The sequence below is a fragment of the Artibeus jamaicensis genome, unplaced genomic scaffold (assembly GCF_021234435.1).
Source record: "Artibeus jamaicensis isolate MK-2021 breed Jamaican fruit bat unplaced genomic scaffold, CSHL_Jam_final contig_399, whole genome shotgun sequence".
Classification (NCBI taxonomy): Eukaryota; Metazoa; Chordata; class Mammalia; order Chiroptera; family Phyllostomidae; genus Artibeus; species Artibeus jamaicensis.
The window spans coordinates 3,498,363-3,517,949 of NW_026521816.1; the positions used below are offsets into that span (position 1 = coordinate 3,498,363).

Below are 19,587 nucleotides of genomic sequence, written 5' to 3' on the forward strand. Positions count from 1 at the left end.
GACATATTCATTTCCTGCTTGGACCCTTATCATATGAATGAAAACACTCTTAGCAAAGCAGGCTTCACAGGACTTTACAAATTCTTTCTTATGCTCAATCACCCCAAAATCTGTTCTAGCCAGCAACGAACTGCACCTCGTTCCCCGTCAGAGATTTTTAGGCTTAAGTGAATTAGAGCCAGAAAGTGCTTCTCCCAGACAGAAATGGGGACCTAGACTATGTCAGAATAGCCAGGGAGCCAGGGTCCATCACCCCCTCTTTGCTGCAGCCGCCCGAGTCCTTCCTTGAGGGCCTCCTAAGTGATCATGTGTGGTTTAGGTTGACCCCACTCTGAGGGGTCTTACCCATCATGGACTAACCTACCAGAGATGGATGAAGCAGAAGCAGCGCTCCTGCCAGGGAGATAAGGTTTGTCTCAGTGGCTCACAGTCCAAAGGTCGTTCACTCAGCCTTAGTCATGGGGTGGGTGGGCAGTTACAATTCCTAAAACCTGGCAGAGCACTTCCCAACACATATATGGTATCTGTACAGAAAAATTCTAACATAGTAGGCCTGCCTGCTGATGCTTAGGAAGGCCTGCTTCCAAGATTGGCATCTGTGAACTTAGAGTTGGGAAGGGTTCCCACCCCCATAACTGATCAGATAAGAGTGGTTCAATGTGCTAGACTATTTATTTAAGCAATATGGCTTATACTGAGCACCTGCTTTCCTTCTGGGAGTCTGGATTTTGGTTTATGCCAGACAAAGACTGCCTACATGACCAGCTCCCAGTGAAAATCTTGAGTACTGAGTCTCTAAGAAGCTTTTTTGGTTGGCAGCATTTTACACATGTTCCTAGAGTAATTATGTAAACCTTTGTGACTACCAGGAGAGGATTTTGGAAGCTTGCGCCAAAAGTTCATGGTTCCCATGAACTTTTCTCCCCATGTGACTTTTCCTTTGCTGATATTGTCTTGTATACTTTTGCCATAATAAATCATAGCTGAGCATGAGCATGTGCTTATATAGTCAGCACAACCAATCATAAAACCTAGGGGTTGGTTGGGGACTCCCAACATGGAACCCTATTGGTGGTAATTCAGAAACCATTTGAAAACCATGTGTTGTTGGTAGCTGTGTCATTTGTGGGTGACAGGGCTTGGCACCATAGCACTTCAGCAGAAAGCATGGTTATATCCAAACATTTTTCTCAGTACAATATTTAACACACTGTCTTCAAGTAGCCCTAAGAAATTTAGGTTATAGGCTTAAACTCTATTTTTAAATTTAAAGGTTAATTCTTTAGTATAATTTGCTAATTGTTTCTTTTTAATTTAAACATTGGAAGATGTTTAATTTCCTAAATGTAAAGCAGTCTTTACAGAAATAATGTATTATTGCAGCCCCCATTTTCTCTCCAACATTGTTCTTTTTTTAAAAAAATGTTTTTTGCTGTTTACAGTTGTCCTCATTTTTCCCCCATTGCTCTCCTCTGCCCTGCTCACATCCCTCTCCCACATTCAATACTTCCCCCCATCGTCCTTGTCCACGGGTCCTTTTTACATGTTCCCTGACTTGACCCTTCCCCATTTTTCCCCCAGTAGCCCCATACCTCTCCCTTCTGGTCACTGTCAAGTTTGTTCTTTATTTCCAAGTCTCGTTCTATTTTGCTCCCTCATATGTTTTGTTGATAAGGTTCCACTTATAGGTGAGTGAGATCATATGGTATGTGTCTTTCACCACCTGGCTTATTTCACATAGCATAATATTCTCCAGTTCCATCTATGCTGTCATAAAAGGTAGGAGTTCCTTCTTTCTTTCTGCTGCATACTATTCCACTTTGTAAATGTACTAAAGGGTTTTTTTTTTGATCTACTCATTTACTGATGGACATTTAGGCTGTTTCCAAACATTTCCAGTGTTTCCAACACTGGAAGACTATATTGTAAATAATGCTGTTATGAACATTGAAGTGCATAGGTTCTTTTGAATTGGTGTCTCAGAATTTGGGGGGTATAATCCCAACAGTGGAATCACCAGGTCAAAAGGTAGTCATATTTTTAGTTTTGGAGGAAATTCCACACTGTTTCCTACAGTGGCTACACCAGTCTGCATTACTATCAACAGTGTACTGGGGTTCCCTTTTCTCTACAGCCTCACCACCTCTTGTGTTTTGTTGATTTGTTTATGATGGCCATTCTCACTGGTGTGAAGTGGTATTTCATTGTGTTTTTTTAATTTTTTAAATTTTTTATTGATTATGCCATTACATTTGTTCTATTTCCCCCCCTCCGTTCCCCTCCACCCTGCACACCCCTCCCCCACCATTCACCCCCTTTAGTTCATGACGTGTCTCTCAAGTTCTTTGGACTCTGTATTTCCCCTACTATTCTTACCCCCCCCATCTATTTTCTATCTACTGTCTATGCTACTTATTTTCTGTACCTTCTCCCGCCTTCTCATTCTCCCAATCCCCTATTGCTAATCCTCCACGTGATCTTCATTTCTATGGTTCACTCCTGATCTAGCTGTCCTCTTAATTTACTTTTGTTTTACATGTGTTTGTTGATAACTGTGAGTTTGCTGTCCTTTCACTGTTCATATTTTTTATCTTCTTTTTCTTAGGTAAGTCCCTTTAACATTTCATATAATAAGGGCTTGGTGATGATGAACTCCTTGAATTTGATCTTATCTGAGAAGCATTTTATCTGTCCTTCCATTGTAAATGATAACTTTGCTGGATAGAGCAATCTTGGTTGTAGGTCTTTGGTTTTCATGACTTGGAATACCTCTTTCCAGCCCCTTTTTGCCTGTAAGGTCTCTTTTGAGAAATTCACTGACAGTCTGATGAGAACTCCTTTGTAGGTGACTGTCCTCTTATCTCTTGCTGCTTCTAGGATTCTCTCCTTCATTTTAATCTTGGCTAATGGAATTATGATGTGCCTTGGTGTGTTCCTTCTTGGGCCCATCTTCTTTGGGACTCTCTGAGCTTCCTGGATTTCCTGGAAGTCTATTTCCTTTGCCAGAATGGGGAAGTTCTCTTTTATTATTTGTTCAAATAAGGTTTCCACTTGTGACTGTTCCTCTTCCCCTTCTGGTACCCCTATAATTCAAATGTTGGAACATTTAAAGATGTCCTTGAGGTTCCTAAGCCTCTCCTCATTTTTTTGAATTCTTGTTTCTTCATTCTTTTCTGTTTGGTCATTTTTTTTCTTCCTTCTGGTCTACTCCCTTGATATGAGTCCCAGTTTCCTTTCCATTACTATTGGTTTCCTGTGCATTACCATTCATTTCAATTAGTTTAGCCTTCATATGTTCCTCTAATTTGTGACTAAAATCAACCAGTTGTGTGAGCATCCTGATCACCAGTGTTTTGAACTGTGCATCTGAAAGTTTGGCTATTTCTTCATCGCTTAGATTTATTGGCTCTGGGGCTCTGAGTTGTTCTTGAGCCATGTTTTTATCTGTTTGTGCCTGTACATATGAGGAGCAGAGCCTTAGTTGATCACCAGGGTCGGGCCACCCAGGTCGCTGGTTTGTGATGCTGTATGTGGGGGTGGGGTCAGAGACGGAGCAATGGCGGTCCTCTCTGCATGCTCAGTCAGTCCCACCGCTCACCCTCACCTGTTTATCTGAGAGGAAATGTGAGAGCCCACTGCCCTGCGCCATGCGGTCTGAATGTTTGCCTCTTCACTGGTTTATCTGCATGCAGATGCTTGACAGATCACAGACAGCCAGCCGTGCCTCTTCCCTGTGTCTGCCAGTAGCTAGCCCACACCTGGGATCTGCGCCTTCGGCTTCCTGCACACCACCCCTCTAAGGGATCTTTTTGGCCAACCCACTCCACTGCTGGCTTCTCCCCTCTTACCGGTTTAGCTGAGCATTTTGTTGTTTTCAGACTCCATATTGTCGATTTTCTGTGTGGTTAGATTATGTTTATTGTTGTTAAAACTTTGTTGTTTTTAGATTTGGTTGTGCAAGGATGCAAGGTGTTTCCACCTACACCTCTGTCTTGGCAGAAGTCCCTCTTCATTGTGGTTTTAATTTGCATCTCTCTGATTGATAGTGATGCTGAGTATCCTTTCATATGTATGTCCTCCTTGCAGAAGTATCTCTTTAGGTACTTTGCCCACTTTTTAACTGTATTTTTTGTCTTCCTGGTGTGGAATCATATGAGTTTTTTCTATATTTTTGAGGTCAAACCCTTGTCTGAGGTATTGTTGGCAAATATGCTTTCCCATACCATTTGTTCCCTTTTCATTTTGCTGATGTTTTCTTTAGCTATGCAGAGCTTTTTAATTTGATGCAGTCCCATTTGTTTGTTTTTTCTTCTTTCTCAAAATTGCTGAGGCTATCCACAGTCACTTATGGTTCCATATATATTTTTGAAATATTTGATCGATATTTGTGAAGTATGTCATTAGCATTTTAATAGTGATTACATGGAATATATAAATTGGTTTGGGTAGTATGGGAATTTTAGTGATGTTAATTCTTCCAGTTTGTTAACACAGTATATGCTTCCATTTATTTGTGTCTTTCTTAATTTCTTACTTCAGTGTTCTGTAGTTTTCTGAGTACAGGTTTTTTACCTCCTTGGTTAGGTTTATTCCCAGGTACTTTATTTTTCTTCTTTCTATAATAAACAAGATGTTTTTCCTAATTTCTGTTTCTGATATTTCATTATTGGTATCAAAATGCCTTTGATTTCTGAATATTGACTTTGTATCCTGCCATTTTGCCAAATTCACTTACTAGGTGGAGTAGTTTTTCAATGGAGTCTATAGGTTTTTCTGTGTACACCATCTGTCGGCTGCAAACAATGATGGTTTTACTTTCTTTTTTGCAATTTGGATGCTTTTCATTTCTTTTTCTTGTCTGATCACTGGGGATAGAACTTCGAATACTGTGTTGAAGAGAAGTGGTGAAAGTGGTCACTCTTGTCTTGTGCCTCATCTTAGGGTGAAAGCTTCTAGATTTTGCCCACAGAGTATGATGTTGGTTGGAGGTTTCTCATATATGACCTTTTTTATATTGAGGTGTGCTCCCTCTATTCCCACTTTGCTGAGTGTTTTTATCATAAATGGGTGCTGTACCTTATCAAATGTTTTTTCAGCATCTACTGATATGATCATATGATTTCTGTCTTTCATTTTGTTTATGTGATGTATTTATTATGTTTATTGATTTAGAAATATTGTGCCATCCTTGTATCCCTGGAATGAATCCCACTTGATCATGGTGTATGAACTTTTTAATGTATTGCTGGATGCAGTTTGCCAATATTTTTTTCAGGATTTTAGCATCTATGTTCACCAATGTTATTAGCCTGTAGTTTTCTTTCTTTGTTATGTCTTTATCTCATTTTGGGATTAGGAAGATGCTGGTGTCATAAAAAGAGTTTGGTAGTCTTTCCTCTTTTGGGTTTTTTTAGAATAGTTTGAGAAGAATAGGAGTTAGCTCTTCTTTAAATGTTTTGTAAAATTCTCCTGTGAAATAGTCCAGTCCATGGCTTTTGTATGCTGGGAGTTTTCTGATTACTGCTTCAATATCACTGGCTGTTATTGGTCTGTTCAGACTTTCTGCTTCTTCCTCATTTAGGTTTGGAAGACTATATGTTTCTAGAAATTTGTCCATTTCACCCTAGTTTTCAAATTTCTTGGCATATATTTGTTCATAGTAATTTCTTATAATCTTTTGTGTTTCTGTGGTATCAATTGTAATTTCTTCTCTTCCCTTCTGATTTTATTATTTGGGTTTTCCCTCTTTTTTCTTGATGAGTCTGGTTAAAGTCTTGTTGATTTCATTTATCTTTTCAAAGTGCCAGCTCCTGGATTTATTGATCCTTTGAATTGTTCTTTTAGTCTCTATGTAGTTTATTTCTACTCTGATTTTGATTATTTCCTTTCTTCTACTTGCTCTGGGCTTTGTTATTGTTCCTCCATTTCTTGTAGATGTAGGATTAAGTTGTTTATTTGAAAGTTTTCTATCTTTTTTGGTAGGCCTGTATTGCTATGAGCTTCCCTCTCAGGACTGCCTTCACTGTGTCTCATAAGTTTAGGGTTGTTGTGTCTTAATTTTCATTTGTTTCAACAAGCTTTATGTTTTTTACTTTGATCTCACTGTTAAACCACTCATTGTTTAATAATATGTTATTCAGTGTCCATGAACTTGACTGTTTTTTTAATTATTTCCTTTAGTTTGGCTTCTAATTTCAAGCCATTGTGGTCTGAGAAAATGCTTGATATGATTTCAATTATCTTGAGTTTGTTGAGGCTTGTTTTGTGTCCTCTCATGTGGTCTATCCTTGAAAATGTTCCACATACATTTGAAAAAATGTGTATTTTGCTTATTTGAGGTAAAAGGGTCTGTGCATCAATTAAATCCATTTGAAATAGTGCACCTGTCAGTGCCACAGTATCACTGTTGCTTCTTTAGAAGATCTGTCCATTGTTGACAGTCGGCTGTTAAAATTCCCTACTACAAGTGTTGCTGTCATTATCTTTCTTTAAGTCCTTCAAGATTTTCTTATATATTTGGGTGCTCCTATATTGAGTGCATATATGTTTATAACATTTATATATTCTTGATGGAGTCTACCCTTGAGTATTATTAAGGGTCCTTCTATGTCTTTTTTATGGCCTTTGTTTTGAAATCTACTTTGTCTCATATAAGTATTGTAACCCCAGCTTTTATTTCCTGTTCTTTTTCTTGGGAAATTTTCTTCCAACCATTCACTTTCAATCTGTGTAGGTACTTTGTTCTGAGATGGGTCTCTTATAGGCAACATATATGTAGAGCATGTTTTTCTTATCCATTAAACTAACCTATGTCTTTTGATTGGGGCATTTAATCCAGTAACATTTAAGGTTATTATTGATAAGTACTTATTCATTGCCATTTTTCTCGTTTATACCTATGTTCCTCTCTCACTCTCTTTTTTCGTCTTCTTAAAACAGTCCCTTTAGCATGCCTTGCAATGTTGGTTTGGTGGATATGTATTTTTTTAGCCTTCTTTAGTTAGAGAAACTACTTATTTCACCTTCCGTTTTAAATGAGAGCCTTGCTGGTGTTGTAGATCTATCTGCCTGGTTTTAGGAATTGTAACTCAACCCCTTGTAGCTAAGGGTGAGGGACGACCTCTGAAGTGCCAGCCACAGGAGACAAAGCTTGTCTCTGGTAGCAATCACTGCCTCAGTTTCCTCTCCCTGCTCTCAAAGCTTGGTCAGAAGTCAATGACAGGTAAGACCCCTCACAATGGGGGGCAACCTAAGCCAGACTCTATCACTTAGGAGGCCTTTATGGAAGGATTGGGGCTTGGGGTGTGCTGCAACAAAGAGCAATGGACTCTTGCCCCCTGGCTTTGACATAACCAGAGTCGCCATGTCCTCTGGGAGAAGTGCTTCCTGGCTCTAATCCCTTTAAGCCTGAACACCTAATGGGGAGAGGGGCAGCTCCTTGACTTGCTAGAGAATGTCCTGGGGGGCGGAATCTGGGGTCACAAAAACTTCCTGATAAACCTGTGAAATTTGCTCTTCTAAGAATGCTTTTATTCATATGTTAAGCGTTCCAGCAAGAAATCCTAAAACTCTATTCCTGACAGATTCTGACTGAGAGTAAGCCCTCAGATTTCTTTGAAATGAAAAGAAATCTACTGTTTGATCCTTGCCACCTTGTATTCCTGTGTATCACAACTCAAAAGGCCCTGGAGGAGGGGGCTCGAGGCCTTTTTCCCCTGTGAAACTGGCCACTGCTCACTTCTCCTCCCCAAGCAGATCACATTATCCGTGGCACACGGTGGGACTTGCAAGGAAAGTCGCCCCCACATTCTACTAGTTTGAAATCAATACAAAAGATTTGTACAAGAAGTTTGTACAATCAATACAAGAAGTTTGAAGAACTTTAACAAAGTGCCAGCTCTTGTGGGCTAGAGGCTGGGCTATAGCTCTTTGGGACACTCATGGGCTCTGTTGGGAACTGCAGCCTAGACCAAAGCATAGGTAGAAATGCTTTGCCTCCTCACACGACCAAAAGAAGGATAAGGACCAATTTAAAAATAATAAACAACCAGAAGTGCCAAAAATCAAACTGCATGAAACTCCACATCCAAGGAGTTAAAGAAACATTCATCCAGATTTATATGAGGGGCAGAAATCAGAGACAGTCAGCCAAGCAGAGAGGAAGCCCAGCCAGGCAGTGGACCAAGCAGGCAAGGCAGAGCTGGGTAAACGAAACTAAAAACCTCAACCTATAAACTACTGAGGGGGTTGCAATGGCAAAAGAAAGGTGCCTAAGTGAGAGGAGCCTGATTTTGCACAAAAGATCCAGAAAGCTTGCCCAGGGATTGGGAGGCTTGACCCTAAAATGGCAACCTCCAGGCAAGGGGTAAAAAGGAAGAAGGAAAAAGGGAGCTGCTCCAGAGATGACAATGGTATCTTGGTTAGAAGACTATAAAATGTGATTGACAGCCACAATATAGGTACTGTGGCTGAGAGTAAAACATATTTCTAACAAAGAAAAGATTACTCTGTTCAAATCTATGAAGTAAAGTTGTTCCCAAAAGCTAATGTAAAAACTCCCAGTTATTGGTCAGTTCCTCTCCATTCTACTGGCTTCTTCCTCTTCTTCCATGGCTGACCTATTGCCCAGCTATGGCCCCTTCCTTGAGCTGGCCAAATGTGACAGTGATTCAGGTGGAGCTCAGAGAGAACCACCAAGGACACCCCCTTTTGAAGTCACACAGGGAGTGGGTACCTAAATATGCAGCACAAACTAAAAAGAAGTCCCTCACTCTTTTTAAAAGTATATTTTATTGATTATGCTATTATAGTTTTCCCATTTTTTCTTCCTTTTATCCCCACTTTGCCCTGTACCCACCTCCCCTCCAGCATTCTCCCACCCCCTTAGTTCATGTCCATGGGTTGAATGGTATCCCCCTTGGTATCCCTCATGCAGGATTTTCTCTGGCTGTGGGATTTTCATGATGCAAACAGGGTTGATAAATTAGAAACATGATCATCCTCTGCAGACAAATATTGACTATAATAGGAACTAACTGCATGACTTTGTTTTTCCATAACGAGGGATAACTTTTAAAGGGGTATCCCTTAAATGGATGTGCATATTTTTTTCATGTTTAAAGGGTGTTAACAAGGTGGTGCTAGGAAAAGAAAGCCCATTAGCCTAGATCACAAACTAGATTTTCTCAGTGATGATTATGTGTTATAGCTATCTATTTGAAACATTAAAATAAAGCAATTAAAGCAACTTTAATACAGCTCCAGTGAGAAAAGTAATTGTGTTAATATGAATCTTAAACTCTGTGTTTACAACTCCATTTCTTTTAATTCAACTATGTTATATTTAATTTATAGTCAAGCAATTATTTTATAATCAATTTTAATGTGTATCTTTGAAAAATAGCAGTTCTACCATTACAAATCAGATGGGACCTGAGTGTAGAATGTGATACATGATTTTCTAACTTGAGGGATGCAAATCTGTCACTCACTAGATTGTAGGTTTTTAGGTTAAGTAACTGTGTCTTTTATTTTTCTGTCCCATAGTAATCAGCTGAACAAGTACATATGCTAGCATTACATCTTAATGTGCCCCCACCCCATGAACCAGTACACCCACTTACTGGAAGTTGGAACCCTGCAGTTGTAAAGATAAGAGTACAGAGCAAGGGGTTTTTTTGCCACTGTCATTGCCCACTACCACTATCCCAATATTCCCCTACCATTTGGAGTTCATCAAGTTCCACTTTTCTCTTCATGTCAGGAATCCTCGTCATGATGTCCTTGTGCAGTGAGGTGCATGTGTATGAGTACATCCCATCCATCAGGCAGACAGAGCTCTGCCACTACCACGAGCCCTACTATGATGAAGCCTGCACACTGGGAGCATACCACCCACTGCTCTACGAGAAGCTGCTGGTGCAGCGCCTGAACATGGGTGCCAGGGCTGACCTGCACCATAAGGGGAAGGTGGTCCTGCCAGGGCTGCGGGCTGTGCACTGCGCCACCCCCAGCTCGTGAAAAGAGACTCTTGGGAACCAATGTGCAATAAGGTACTACCGTTGTTCTCTAAGTCACAAAAAATACTTGAAGATATATTTTAGGCAATGTAGTCTTGAGTCTTTTAAACTGCAATTTTTGGCCACAAAAATTCTTTATCTAAGCCACTGGTATTTATTACTGCTTTGAATATAATAATGGAATTAAAAAGAAAAAATATATCAAGAAAGATGCAAAAAAGAAAATAAGAAGATGCTGAAAAAAAGAAAATAAGTAAGAAAAATGTTAAGCTTTTCTTATGCCATGGACACTGCTTATCTGGGTCTATTTCAGTGATATGGAGAAATGGCTTATACTGCAAAATGGTAACACTGAGGTACAGTATAACATCTAGTGTGTCACTTGTATGGGCATTCATCATTAAGGAGCCTAGAGTTTATGATGACTGTCTAAATTAGAACTCAGATGTATTCATTTTAACAGCAAAAATCTTTACAATATCTTATGAGGTGCTTGTGTTTCCAAACCATTGCATTTACCACCTGTGCTTCCTAGTATGCACTGAGTGATTTGCTCTTTGTATCAGGACACATTTCTAAAATCATAGATCACCCATGTTGAATAATCCAAGAACAAGCCAACCCTAGATTAGCACCTCTGAGGAGACACTTGGTTTTCCTGCAGAATTTCCTTACTCAACTAGGAGTATCACCCAGATGGAAAGCAACATCACTGGCAAGTAACACAATCATGACGCTGCAGGGTGGCCGTGGACAAGATGGTTCCAACTCCAGCATTCCCACCTCGTACCTTCTGCTCTGCCAGTCCTCCCCACAGCCTTCATAGTTATACATACTGACAAGGACAACACACCTGTAGGAGAGGGTTCCTTCCAATCCAGAAGAAAAGAGCAGTAACCCTGTGCTTCTGGGGATGCACACTTATGTGTTTTATAAGGATTTCTTGCAGGTCAGTATCAGCTATTGAAAACCTGACACTAATTCTTCCTACAGTTGGACATTTAGGAATTTGTTTTCACAGATATGATTTTGTCAGTAATATAAGAGAGCCATATAATTAAATAAAATTGTGTGAAAGCATGGCTCTTTAACAACAAGGACAACACATATCTGCTTCAGAAGGAAAGGCAGATAGAGGGGAAACTGTCATCCCAATGCTTAGCTATATATAGTTTGGGGTTTTTTATCTTAATTTTTGTCACTGTTACATTGAAAAAAATTTTGATATGAACATAGTGAAACAGAAATATTTGAAATACCTTAATTAAATATGTTATTATTCCAATATATAGTCAAGATACATTTTGGTGGTCTGGTCAACACTTATTCACAAAGACCATAGCAGCTTAGTTAAATGCTCTCCCTCAGAAGCATGTGAATGTCAGAAGAGTTTATGAAATGTTTTCTTGGTCTAGGATTTTTTGTGTGTGTGAGTTCTCTAAGGACTGCTTTCTTGAGCAAGAGTGATTTACACAAACTTATAGCTATTTGATCAGTCTACACAGCAGAAATCCAGTTGGATAACAGACAGCTCCTATGGCTTATTATAATAGTGAAATAGGAGTAATTGAAAAAGTTTTTAACATGACAGTGTTCACTGAAAACCCATTTTGAGAGCTTTGTTTCTAGATCTATGAGAAGGAATGAATAATTTTGTCCTATACATTAGCTTATGTCTGAGCAGACATGGTCAAACCACTTTTCTTTCTTATCTCCTAAAAGAGCTTTAGTCTTGTCAGCGTGTTTAGTGGGTAGTAAATTCAGTAATTCTGAATGCTGGTGAGGTAGCTGTGATGCAGAGGGAGCACTCCTCTTGCAGTCCTATTTCTCCCTGGACCTTCCAGGCTCTGCCTTCAAATGCCCACAGCATTGAAATCTCTTTGGTAGTCATCCTAGTGGATTCCTTTACCATGTCCTTATCACCCAGGACAACCCCCTTTGATGACATTAGAAATTGGTTCAAGAAAAATTTATTGGAGCCAGTGTAAACATTCAAGTTCAAAAGCCCCAGAAACACTTCAAAGATTTTTTAATTGCATAGTGTTATAATACATATACTTTTTAAATTACTTTCGGTCTCACTGAAATTATAAGACTGAAGGGCATAGAGAAAATTTAATTAAAATGTTTGAATTTTTTATGGTCTTAAAGACCCTTTGGAGTCAGGATTTGTTAAATATTCCAGAAATATGGCACATACATATTAACAAAGCACAGGCTGGGCATTCTTCTGTTTAAAAGTTTAAATTGTTTTGCCTGTCCAAATATTAGGCAGTTAGTGTTACCATGATGACTGCTTTCAGGATTAGCCAAATTTGGTATTATTTGGCCAGACATCAATTAAATTCTTACATACTACATATGCTGAACTGCAGTAAACACACAGGCCTTTTGTGGCATAGTTAATAATAAATAGTACCCCACTGCATTTCTTCCCCATTGCATTAGAAGGGACTCCCTTCATCCTCTTCTGTGAAGGGACACTGATAAAGTCCTTTCAGAGCAACCTAAAGCCATTAGGTGTCTCTTTTCTTCACTCTCAGGACTGACAAGGGTCACTTTGTTGTATATTTCAAGATACATTTCCCTTGATAATTTTTTGTTTTTATTATTGTAATCACAAAAAAATATATTGGCCAAGAATGACAACTCATCATCATCTAGATTCTTTCAAACTCCCTTCACCAGTCCCTCCACCAGGTATGAGGGTAAGGTGTACTAGATATATGCAGCATTCTCACTGTCTCATGGAATACAGTGCTGGCCTATGTATCTGACCCTCCCCATAAATCCTTATAGGCCTGCTTTTCGCAAGAACTATGCATAGGGCCAAGATATGATCAATCAAAAGTTGTATGTAAGCATTAGGCAACACCAGGGTGTGCATTAAAATGGGCCATATGAAGAACTTTTCCACATCTTTCAATTACTGGGTCCCTTTCTTGTCTGCCTGGACACAGAGCTCAAGGAACCCAGCATCAGCACCAGCACTTCCTGTGTGTCTCAAGCAGACAGTTGATACTGGACTCTCTGGTAATCATGTTGTCCTTGTAGCCATAGCATCTGGACAAAACAATGCTGAAATAATCATTAGCATTTTCAGAACTGGGAAATAAAAGTAGCTGAAGCTACCATGGGGTCCCTTTGTTACATGTTTATGAGCCAGGTCATTCTTGTGGAATAGATTAATACCACTTCCATCCACTGAACTAATTAGGCCCAGTTGGGCCACATTAGGTGGTATCAATCTCACATGTGTCATGAGATGAAAGAATTTAGTGTGCACAAGTGACAAGATTCAAATCACAAGTGATTCAAATTCTCTTTCCAACCTTTCTTAGAGGTCATGGTACAGTGCATGTTTGGCTGGTGGCCAAAGTGACCTGGTCTCATTACTGTTTAGCTGTGGAAAGAAATAGAGAAAGGAGGTGGGAGAATTATGGAGAAATAAAAAAATGAACATATAGGCCAAATAGTCTAAGAATATATTCTATCATACTATTTGTTTTGACTTCTCACTTTCTGATAGTTTAGAACTCTACCAAGTGGTTACATAGCTGAAGAAGGTATCTACATTTGCAAATGAATTGCTTACATAAAATGTGTCTGAGTTAAAATTTTTGTTTTATACTCTGGGTGTTTCCATTGTGAAAATATTCTGTGTGTTTCTGTCACTGGGGCATAATCTTCACAATTGGTAAATGAAAAGTATTTCTCTGTCCACTCAAAAAATATAACTGCTGATTCTTGTTTTATTAAAGGAATGAAGCCTTTTAGTAAAAAAAAAAAACAAAAACAAAAACAAAAAAAACCATAATCCAGCATATATCTCTACAAGTTTGGGCTAGTAGAATTTAAGGATTCATATAGTTCTCACTCTTGTCATAGAAAGAGTGCATATAGTTATATATACACATATCTATACATATAGTTGATTTTTATTGTCTTTTTTGTCAACCTTTATTTCTGAAACCTTTATGATACACTTTATTTTAATTATATAAACATCAATTTTTAAAAGATAAAAGTACCTTGTTTTGCCATGTGTAATGCACACCCAACGTTTTTTCCCCAGACTTTTAGGAAAAAAAATCTTTTGTTTTAATTTTTTAATTCCATCTTTATTTATTTATTTTAGATACTTGATTTTGTATTATAAAGTATTTTGGCATTTTTTGAACATATGGATATTGTTATTGCTGTCTAGGGTTATACTTTAACACATAAGCATGAAGAAAAGAATTAAAAACATTTATATACATACAAAATTAGTACTACCCATGGATAATGAGCATCCTTATTTTTTCCTCAAAAATTTGGGCAAAAAAGAAAAGTACATATTATACATGGCTATTATACATGGCTAAAAAGTACATATTATACATGGTAAATATTATATGTCTTTCCGTTAAAAATATACTCTTGTACACACTAATCTTTTACACATCCTGGTTGCATTAACAAGTATATTAGACATATTTAAAAGTCACTATGAAGGTGGACCAACTACTTAAAGATAGCCTAATTGCACTCTAAATTTTGATGAGAAATCTATAGCTTATGGCTTTTACAAGATTAAGGGAAGAAATATTCATTGGTTCTATGGAAAAGAGTTTCTTACAAGGTAAGTGTCAAGTAAACTAACTGCATTGGTAGCATTAAGACCTAACATTTATAATATCACATATCCCATTTTATCCTAGATAACAATACTTACGAATTTTTTCCGGTGGAAATCAGTGAACTTTTTAAACAGCTTTGGGAATTTTTTTGTATGATAATTTTTAAAATTAAATGTGTACTATTCAAACTAATTAAGGCTTAAGATTTTCCAGGAGTCACATTTTAACATTTTGATATTTTCTATTTTGGTTTTGTATATTTTATGTACATATAGTGTACAGACTTTTTCTTATAAATAAAACATGTTTTCATTTGTCTAAAAGTTTCTCTGTTTTAATTTGCAGGAGTTGCACATATAGATAACTGAGCAGCAAAATAAGGAGCACCCCTAGAAAAAAAGGCACAAAGCTGGAATCTAATTAGAAGTCGGTAGAATAAATAGCAACAACATGCCTTCCAGTTATGAGTATGGGCTCATACTGGGTTTCATCCATGGATTAATTGCCACTCACAGGAAAATGGCAGTGACAAAACCAGCAGAAAAGGTATAGATAGGCTAACATATCCATTTTGACTTAGCCCAGCATTATGATTAATTTATTGCATTGGGAGACTTTCTCAGTTCAACAGGGTTTTAAGTCAAAAAATATAAGTTACTAGAGGATAGCCTAGAGACAGTGACATTACTTCAAATCACTGCCATGTCAAATTAGCCTTGCTATTTTCATGCTTGCTGTGTGAGGGGAAATCAGATAATTAGTATCCAAAAGAAGAAACTCCAGGTGTTTTGTACTTCTTGGTAAGAATGTGCAGGGATGTTGGTTAGAATGAAGCATTAAGGTATTTGATGTGAGGACTGATCAGAGCAGCTGAGGACCTGGGGAGATGTAAATCACCTTTGACAGTTGTACTGAAGCAGAAAGAACTGCCCCCACCTTGGAGTTATTTTTATTTCCCTGGAAGATGACTGCTTGCCTCTAGCTAATTAAAACACAGGCTCTGTGTGGCCTCATTTGGGAAGGACCAGAGGTGGAACTCAGAGAACAGCCTGGGAGGAGCCTGCCTGGACATGGAGTACACGCAGCCTGGGAAGCCACTGGAATGAAATGGAAGCCCTTCAGGTAGCGCTCATAAGACATGAAGTAGGGGCAAGGGGAAGGTGCAAGGGCGAGGGGGTGCCTTCCAGTAGGCAAAAGGAAGGCTGAAGTGAGATAGAATAAAAATTAGTGCCATTTGCATATCAAAATCATCAATTCAATTACAAAACTGCTTCAAAACTAAAGGCTCATTTGTTGACCCAGTCTATACACTGAAGTTTGCTGCCCAGGAAAGCATGATATACAGATCTAGGTGGGTGGGGAGGTTATCCTACATTAAACCTCCACTGGCTCCCCACTGCCTGTGGCAGGGGTTGGCAATTCATAGCCCATAGCCTATTTTTGTAAATAAAACCTTATTGGCAAACAACTACACTCATTTGTTTACATGTTGTCTATGACTACTACATAAAGGCAGTCCACTAGTTGTGACAGAGACCTTGGACTCATAGGGGTGTCCAACCCGAGACCCAGAAAGGCTATGAATGCAGCCCAACAGAAAATCATAAATTTACTTAGAACCCTTTTTTGCTCATCAGTTATTGTTAGTGTTTGTGTATTTAATGTGTGGCCCAAGACAACTCTTCTTTTTTCAGTGTGCCCCAGAGACACCAAAAGGTTGAACACCCCTGCTAGAGCCTGCCAAGCTTAAAATATTTATTATCTAGCCTTTTTCAAAGAGGGTACACCGAACTTCAAGTATAATTTACCAAGAATTACTTTGTCATGTCTTCTCGTAATGTGCGTACTGTCCTCACAAAACCATTTTAAGGGTAGACAATTATATTAGCTACATGAAAAACGAGGTCAGAAAGGTTGGTTAATTCATTAGCCTGCAATCACACAGCTGGGAAATAACAGAGCCAAGTTTGCAGTCTCTGTCTGACTTCAAAGCTCATTTTTGGAACCACTAAGTTAGGCTTTTTAAAGCAGCCCCTCCCTGAGACACTGCTCTAATCTCAAAAATCCCATTCTCTAAGGGCTCAGTTTTGGAGGATAATTGCAATTTTATATTTTTTAAAATAGCATTTTAATTCTATTGATATTAAAAGAGGACCCAGGCTATTCAGGTTTTTTAAATTCCCAGAACATTAAAATGTGTCTGAACTACGTGTGTCAATCAAATACAATTTTATTTTGTTATTAGAAGCCAGTTTCCCTGTCACAATCCGATGTGAAAAGTACTGCTGACATAGTGTGGAGAAAGCAGACGTGAAGGATGTTGACTGTTCATAAGCATTCTCCCTAGCTGCTGTCCTCACTAAATTGTATCCTGCTGCAGAAAAAAAAAAAAAAACTACTGAAGTTGAAAAATGAGACACCAGCTGAGAAACTTACCACAAAACTCAAAGTAAAAGAAAAATCAATAACTTTGCAAAATACATCTTCTCCTTGTCTTTGCTGACTTCCAAATATTCACAGAGTGGACTTAGAAATAGCAGCATGCCCCTTGGCTATTTTGAAAACCATTCTGACATAAGAGATTGGGGAGGGTTCTTTGAACCGCTTATATCCTCGTTTATGAAAGTTGTTTGAGAGAGCCCAGAAGAACACTGGGAAACTTAGAGGAAGATATGCAGAGGCCCTGGCAGTCACTGAGCCCCGGTAGAAGAGCCAGTAGCAATAGTGCTTCTGCTGCCCCCATGTAGGAGTCAGAGAGTGACTCACAGAGCTTATCTGGGATGACTGAGCCAGCAGTGGTGTTCTGGAGGATTCTCATCTAAACTACATACATCACAGGGATGGGTAAGAAATGTGACAATTTTATCAATAACTAAACTTAATTTTTATCTTGAGTTTCCTTTCAAGCACAAGGTAAAAGCTATTATAGATCATCAAATCTAAGACATCATTAAGAATAAGATACACCTTTCTATTTGTGTACCATTACAAAAAATGCTCTAATTAAACTATAATGTGAGTCTTCCATCACACTTAGGTGTACATTATTGAACATTCTAGCCACAAGCCAAATGTGGATATTGAACACTTGAAACATGGCTCCTCAGATTCAGACGTTCAGTGTATATATACTCCCTGGGTTTCTAGGGACTAGTATAAAAAGATGAATGTAAAATATCTCCATAATTTTTATATTCATAAGTTGAAATCATATTTTAGGGTATATTGGTTTAAATAAAAATATATTGTTAAAATTAATTTCACCTCCTTTTCACATTTTTAACATGCTTACTAAAGATTTAAAATGTTATCTATGCTCATTTTTCCAGTAAACAATAGTAACTTACAAATGTTAGATTTGTTGAAAAAGATAATTTAGACACAAATTTTTATTACATACCACCTTTGTATATAGAGAACAGGAAAATATAAGTGAAACAAATAATTTAGAATATTCTTAAAAACATTTGTATTCAGAGGCTTTAGCCTCTTCTTAATCACTTTTTTATTGAGTCATTAATTTCTATGTTTTTTTCCACCCAAAATTTGCCTCTGCGCTATCAGAAACAACAGTGATACACCATTTTTCAAATAGTGCTTCACTGTTGTCTCCAGGATTTCTTCTAAGGTACTGATGCATTGAACAATTTTAATGTCCACAATTATACAATAACAAAATTTTCAGGACTGCTAACAGGCAAATAATGAATGCAACAAGCACTTCAACTTCAGAGAAATAAAATGTAAAGAAAAAATAGATCTTTGTATTAATGAAAAGCCATATTTCTAATCGAACCTGGGTTTGACCCCATTTTTTCCTCCAGAGTTGTGTTTAAATTCTGAACTACAGAAAAATACTTCTGAAATGACAGAGTAAGGTCTTCCAGAGTAATGCTACCTTCTCCATAAAAACAACAAGGATGCTGGCATGAACTGTTAAAATTAATTTTTTTGGACATTAGGAAATTAACTATGGACTTATAACAACCCCCAAAATGTTTATTTTTTAACAAATGGTTAAATGTCAGAAAGAACCACAAGCTTTGTAGCCTTTTAATTTGCCTTGTCTCTTTTTCCTCGGCTCCATGTGAGGCTTCAACGACTGTCTCACAAGTATTTTAGCTTGAAAACCAGAATGCTAGCAGCCACTGCAGGATGCAAACAGCTTTTGAGCTTGTTCAAAATCTAAGAGAAGCATTCCTATTTGACCTTTCTTACAGCTTCCTGAAAAGCTACATTCTCAGAGATTATAGTTATTTTACCTGATTCAGAGACATTTTGAATCAGCCCTACTCTTAGAGTATTTGTTGAAAACAATCAACAATTGATTAACATTGGATCTGCTTGAGAAAGCTTATCAGTTGGGGCTAAGAAGAGGCTCACCAAAAATCTTGTAAACAAAAACTGAGGAGGAAATGTCTGTAGTAGGCTTTGAAAAGGTCTGCTATATTCCTGTGAATCTGGAAGGCCATGCAGGGAAGTGTGCACACACAGAAAATACCTGAGAAGGCCCAAACCTCCCACATGTGGCCAACCCTCAGGTCAGGTATTAAATACATGCTTCAACACACACATAGACCTTTCAACAAAAGCTAAGTGACTTGTTAGTTCAAGGCATTTAAGGAAATCACTGTCCAATCATTAGCTAAACACTGAGCTAATTGAGCAGAGTATTCAAAGGTTGCATGCAATGAGTAATATAGCATTTAGCTAATTAGTCCAGAAAAGTCACTAAACACACAAATAACAAAAGTAAGTAGCATGGTAAAGGGGAGAGAATCTGACTTCCAGAATTACCATGTTATTTAAACTGTCCAGTTTTTGACAAAAAATAATGAGACATAAAGTGAAGAGGAAATTGTAGCCCAAATACAGGACAAAAAAGTCCACAAGGAAGACAGATTTTAGACTTAGTAAATCCTGTAAGTCAGGTATTGTAAATATGT

At 38.1% G+C, this 19,587-nt stretch overlaps 1 protein-coding gene across 1 annotated transcript in view; it reads left to right on the forward strand.

The window, feature by feature from the left end:
- ST6GAL2 (ST6 beta-galactoside alpha-2,6-sialyltransferase 2) overlaps nucleotides 1-10,020 on the forward strand; it is a 40,172-nt gene extending 30,152 nt beyond the window's left edge. Inside the window, exon 5 of the mRNA XM_037145361.2 lies at nucleotides 9,764-10,020. Coding sequence (XP_037001256.2) covers nucleotides 9,764-10,020 — 257 coding nt within the window. The remainder of the gene's footprint in view (nucleotides 1-9,763) is intronic.
- Nucleotides 10,021-19,587: the final 9,567 nt, after the last annotated feature.